General features: G+C 35.1%; 1 protein-coding gene across 1 annotated transcript; it reads right to left on the reverse strand.

Moving 5' to 3' along the window:
* Positions 1–606: 606 nt before the first annotated feature.
* On the reverse strand, positions 607–5,805 carry LOC107432824 (UDP-glucuronic acid decarboxylase 1). Its single transcript, XM_060812734.1, has 7 exons — positions 4,679–5,805; positions 4,365–4,511; positions 4,201–4,280; positions 2,186–2,269; positions 1,982–2,056; positions 1,394–1,486; positions 607–1,159 (listed from the first exon to the last, which is right to left on the reverse strand). Exons 1-7 carry the CDS (start codon positions 5,304–5,306, stop codon positions 950–952), a joined length of 1,317 nt encoding a protein of 438 aa, XP_060668717.1. The 5' UTR covers positions 5,307–5,805; the 3' UTR covers positions 607–949.
* Between the last annotated feature and the right edge of the window lie 453 nt (positions 5,806–6,258).

Here is a 6,258-nt window from a genome sequence, read left to right on the forward strand (position 1 = left end):
AAAAGAAAAAAAAAAAAAGAAAAAAAAATCTTACAATTTTTTATTAAAAAATTATAGATGATGTTGTAATATAGATCTTTTTTTTTTTTTTTTTTTTTTTTTTTTGTTTTTGCCCTTTTTAGATAATAGGGATTTTGCGTACTTTCTCTGTATATATGGTCCCGGACCCAGGTGTCCACATTCCAAACGAAAACCACAGTTCGGAACCCAATTTACCCGTCCAAAAAAAAAGAAAGGGCATAAACAAACAAATTTTCTTGGCATAGGTCGGCAAAAGGTGTTGGAAATAAGGTATATGGAGGTGAGTTGCAAGAACGATTAACAAAGTAGAAAATGAAGTTGGTGATTAAGAAAGTAGATAACGAAGCTGGTCAATGCAACATTCTTCACCATTTTTCAGTCCTGCAATAAACCCAAAAAACCTGTAAGGATAAATTGTCTTTTTTTATGCTGCTTTGCTAAGGCCAGTTATCCAAGCCCAGTAGGGAGAATGGCAAGCCCAAATTCAAGCCCAAAGCTGCATTTGGTCTAAATTAGAACAGTACCACCCAAGGAGCAACATCCAGCCACAATCAACATGAGCATTAAAGTGCAGAAGCCAAAATATGACATACGTAAACAATTTCTACATTATAGAAAATCCACTTCCTTCTTATGTTGCTACAAACTGTCAAAAAAGGATTTAAAAGAATACATATACATCCTTCCAATACCATGATGCAGAAGTAAAAAGGTTGGTAAATAGCCTTTTAGAGGGCCAAAAAAAAAAAAGAACCTTTGACAAAAATGTAAGTTAGTGCTGATCAAGCACAAATTGGGGATAAACAACATCTTCCTATGGTCGCATTTGCTAGAATTTCAATGTGAAGTTGAGGATCACTTTAATAAAGGAATCGATAAGATACAGAAATGCGCTTCACACTATACATATGGGCTGTGCTTTCTTATTTTATTTAAGCCCTTTTCCTTCATCTTCATTCAAAATACGGTTCTGGAAATCACTAACCATAAGAGGCAGTCCCTCTCTGAGTGAAATTTTCGGCTCCCAGTTCAATAGTTCCTTTGCTTTGCTAATATCGGGTTTCCTCTTATGCGGATCATCAGCAGTATTTGGTCTGAAATCTATAGTTGCAGCAGGATCAATTGTTTCTTTGACAACCTGTACATTCATGAAGATAAATGACCAAGTCACTACAAATGCACATTGATAGAAAAACCAGAGTAAAACAAAAAAATCTAAACATTAGTTTCAGACCTTGGAAAAAAATAGAGAGAGCAAACTAAAGGAAAACACAAAAAGATGTGTAAGAAGAGATTCAATGTCTAGAGTTTTCTGAGGCCAAACAGGGCCAACTAGAAAATTTTAGAAAAAGAGATTTAAAGGAAGACAAACCTCCGCTAGCTCAAGCATTGTGAACTCCCCTGGATTACCTAGGTTGAAAGGCCCCACATGTTCGCCTTCCATCAATGCCACCAATCCATTAACCTGTCATTTGGCTGAATGTTTAGGTCCTTCGCCACAAAACTTCAATCAGTTTCAACTACAAGCCATTTTGTACTGTGAAGCCAATAGATAGATTTTTCTTATGAACTTCCCATATATTGCTAAAGTTTAATTGACTTTGTGTTAAAGCTCCTCATCCTAAAATAAGATATAATAATATGACCATTATTTGACTCTTAATAAATGATACTGCTATATTAAGTATGACTTAACAAGAACCATCACATGTGAATGACCCTCCAAAACTGCTTTGTAGACAAAATTTTAGATTAATTCATGTTCAAGCATTTAACTGGTGTCTTGAATTGATTTATGAGTTCTCTCATGCTTGCCATATAACATACATGCATCCGTGAATCTTTTAAAGCATTTCAAACTAAGAAATCAAAAAATAGAAACCATTAATGTCAAATCCAAGAAATACAAAGGAAATTAGTGTCTCATGGAAAAGTAAAACAAGATAATATTTTGCAATACCAAGTCAGAAACATATTGGAAGCTTCGTGTTTGTTTACCATCACCATAAACTGTCAACGGTTGTTTGCGAATGGCCTACAAAACAGTTACTTTGGTCAGAAGAACTAATCAGCAATAACAGTGGAAGAGATATCACATGCTCTAGTGGTCAAACACGCAAGAAATGTGAACAGGCAAAAAAATAAAAAAGGTTAGATTATTAACCTGAGCAACAAAATTGCTAACAACACGTCCATCATCTAAACACATACGGGGACCGTATGTATTGAAAATGCGAGCAATACGCACCTGTAAACAAAAAATCTCACATAAGTCCAAGTGTGATAATTGTAATGCATAGATCTCACTCTGAACCACATCAGGTAATAACTTCATAAAATAAAAACTCTGTAAAGCAATTAGATATGACAAGAAATACAAGGATGGACAGGCAAGGGCAACCAAATATTACATAAGCTTCAGTAAATTGCTAATATGGTCGAGTGATCCAGTGGTGAGAATGGGCATAGCCAAGTTCATTAGGAGCTGAATTAACTACAGCTGAAAATGACCAAACAGAGGAATCCTTGATGGTTATTATCAATCCTTCAATTTAAGGATCTCCTATGACATTTTACTTGATTCAAAATCAACAGAAAGGTAAATTGCACTGTAACCTTTAAGAAAGATATACATGGGTGTGAACTGTTTTGGTCAACTATGCTTTTCCTTCTATATATAGTTCTCCTTAAAGCATAAGATCCTCTAAGTAAATTACAATTTACAAATTACATAAGACCCTATAAGCTTCCTCCATGACTTCAGAAACCACCAATTTATACACCAAAATTCTACAACACTGCAAGCCAAGGAACCTTTAACAGCAAAAGTTATTCACCAAGCAAAACTACCTTAGTCCTAATTATTTGTTTATCAATATATATTAACCGTAAAATTTACTGCAGATACTCAAGGTTTCCCTGCCACATTAGCATGTAACATTGTTAACAACAATAATTGCATAAGTTCCCAAAATGTCTACATTGCAAACCTCACTTGCATCACAAGTCATTATACCTAGAAAAGAAAAATAAGGATAAAATCTTCTTAGTTTGTTAACATCTAAATTTAGAATGAATAAACTTCATTGCCATAAATAACTGTTATGCTGCTTGCTTCTTCTCCTTCTTCTTCTACCCTTTTTTTTTTTTTTTTTTTTTTGGGGGGGGTCCATCATTTCTACGTTATTTCAATCCTGTAAGTTCTATTCTGTGTGCACAAAATTCCTATTGCGAATCAATGTTCCATGATTGGTTAAATATTCATGGGTTATTTACATAATATCTTATGAAATTTCATCTTTTTAACATTTATCACCATATTTCATTTCTACACACATCCCTTTGTGTTTTATTTTTAAAAATGACATATCTTTGTTATACTTGTAACCAATGTGATATTCCATGAACTTATACCATCTATAAATTTTCTCACACATAAATTTTATCTCGATGTAAACTTTGTCTCTCTCAATTATATAGAATTCATGAGATACCATCAACAGTTTAATGGAAAATTTACCTGGACAATAAGTTTGCAATGATAGTTTTGTTATTTAAGAAGAAAATTATCTCAATATGCTAAACTCTTTCTGTCATTTGACTGACAGAAGCCTACACGGTGCAACAAAAATAAAATCCAAATTGTTAGTACTTGAAGAAACCACAACCTAGTAGTACATCTGAAACAAATTTGAAACTATAGAAAATGTTTATGTAATTTACCAATATGTTTCATGGCTCTAATACAATCCTAACGAGTTTCACAAATACTTAAAAACAACAACCTTGCAGGCTTAACTACCAAAGCTTTAAAGTACTCAAATCGTCAATTTTCACTCTGCTAAAAAGCTAACTAAATAAATGCCAACTAGGGATAAAATTGTAAAAATAAAAAATTTACTACAAAATTTGATGTCCCTGACAGGGTTGCAACTTGCAAGCAATTGATGGTCAGGGTATCAACCCTTTTCTCACACAGAAGAGCATGTAAGTATGAAACATGAAATCTCTCATATAAAACTTCCTACCAGAAATATGAAATCCTATATAATACTGCTGCAACTAGAATAAAATAATAGCATTTCCATTTGTCACGAGATGTTTTATAGGTTCATGATCCTCATATCAAATAAGCATTCCAAAATAACAAATACACTATAAAGTATCACAATCAGTTACCTCAACATCAGCACCTCGATGGTAATCCATTGCTAAAGTTTCTGCTGTGCGCTTTCCTTCATCATAGCAACTTCTCTCACCTATAAATTTTCAAGCATTAAGTAAATTACCATAACAAACGAGACATGACCCATCAGCTACAGAGACTCTTATGCAACTTTTACCTATTGGATTTACATTTCCCCAATAAGTCTCTTTCTGGGGATGCTCAAGAGGATCACCATAAACCTCACTTGTACTGGTGAGCAGAAACCTTGCCCCAATTCTCTTTGCAAGGCCCAACATATTAAGGGTACCCATCACATTTGTCTTGTAATCAAAGAGTTAAAGAATCTCCAAACAACATTAAAATTCAGTGAAAAAACAATATCAAATGGCAAATTCAATCAAACGCATATTAAAATATATAGCAGTTAGCCATGCTGATAAACAATAATAATAATAATAATAATAAAAACCAAACATTTTGACAAGGATATGATTGTTTTGACAGGATTAAACTTGTAATGAACAGGGGATGCAGGGCAAGCCAAGTGATAGATCTGATCAACCTCTAAAAGTATAGGCTCAACGACATCGTGACGAATGAGCTCGAAACGAGGATTCCCAAAATGATGAACAACATTGTCCTTCCTCCCAGTGAAGAAATTGTCAATCACAATCACATCGTTCCCTCTAGCAATAAGCTTGTCAACGAGATGACTCCCAACGAATCCAGCCCCACCGGTGACCACAATCCTCAACCGGCGGTTCCCAATCCCCACCGGAATCCTACCCGTCTTGCCGGGCCCAAAATTGCTCTTGGAATACGACGCAATCTGATCATGGGTTGTGGTGACACCGGTAGTGACATGTCTGGGTATGGCAGAATTGGACTCGGAAGGGCCTAGATGAGACAAAGTAGGCTGGAGGATGAAGAACGTTGAGCCAATCAAAATACCCACAAGGATAAACAGAAGCCTCTGTTCTTTGAATAGGTAGTTGATGGATCTAGGAAGAGATCTGGGGTGTTTAAGCGTTTTGGGCGAGTATGGCGAAGTTGGGGCCGCTGGGATCTCTTCGTCTCGTCTATGATTCGCGCTAGATTGCTTGTGTAACTGCTTCATTGCTTGGAGGGAATCGAATTTCTCTGTATATATCTCTTCTTCTTCTTCTTCGTCTTCTTGAAACTACGGCTTTCTGGGCTTCAAGATTGAGAATGGAAACGAAATTCTAATTTAAAAACAAAAAGGGGTTGAGATTCTGAGCTTCGAAACTTGAAGCGTAATGTTGCAACTTTTGAAAGCTAGGAAAGAAATAGGAAAATTGGTTGGTGAGGCACTGAAACAGTGGCTCCACTTCTTGTTTCAAATCATAGCTTTTCTTCGCAGTTTTAAGAGAGAGAGAGATAGAGAGTGAGAAATTGAAAAAGAACGGTGTTTTCTATGAAAATCAGTTATGGGGTTTGGGGAAAATGGAAATGGCATCAGAAATTGGAGTAAAAGGGCAGGGCTGGGGTGAGGGAAGGAGGAGGACAAACATGGTCTCCTGCGGCTACTTTTTGACTCCCCCTTCTTTCCCTTTCTACTCTACGTTTCTCAGCCACTCTGATTTTGAAATCTGTTTGGTCAAGCGGGACCCCCAACCATTTTGAAGGCTTATTGGCAGGTCTACATTGTAGGATGGAGTACAGGGGGAACTTCCCTCATCCCCTATGTGCTGGGAATGGGATCACCTACATTTTGGCTCTGCCAAACTCTGACCAGTGTTATTATTATTATTATCATCATCATCATCATCATCTACCTTATACTTTTCCCACTTTTTTTTTATTAAAAAGTTTTTTTTTTTTTGGTTAAAGGCATGTCAATTTCTACCTCTTCAATGTTTTTTTAATCAAAAATTATTATTATTTTTTTGAGAATGCACCTTGGGTGTTTATATTTTAGTATTACTTATTTAGAAGTTTTTGATAAATTTATTTCTGATATACTAATTTTTTTTTTTATCAATAGTTCTATCTATATTATAAAAATTGTTAGATAAATTATGATTTTAATAATTTTTTAATATTCCAAC

Source organism: Ziziphus jujuba, chromosome 11 (assembly GCF_031755915.1).
Source record: "Ziziphus jujuba cultivar Dongzao chromosome 11, ASM3175591v1".
NCBI lineage: Eukaryota > Viridiplantae > Streptophyta > Magnoliopsida > Rosales > Rhamnaceae > Ziziphus > Ziziphus jujuba.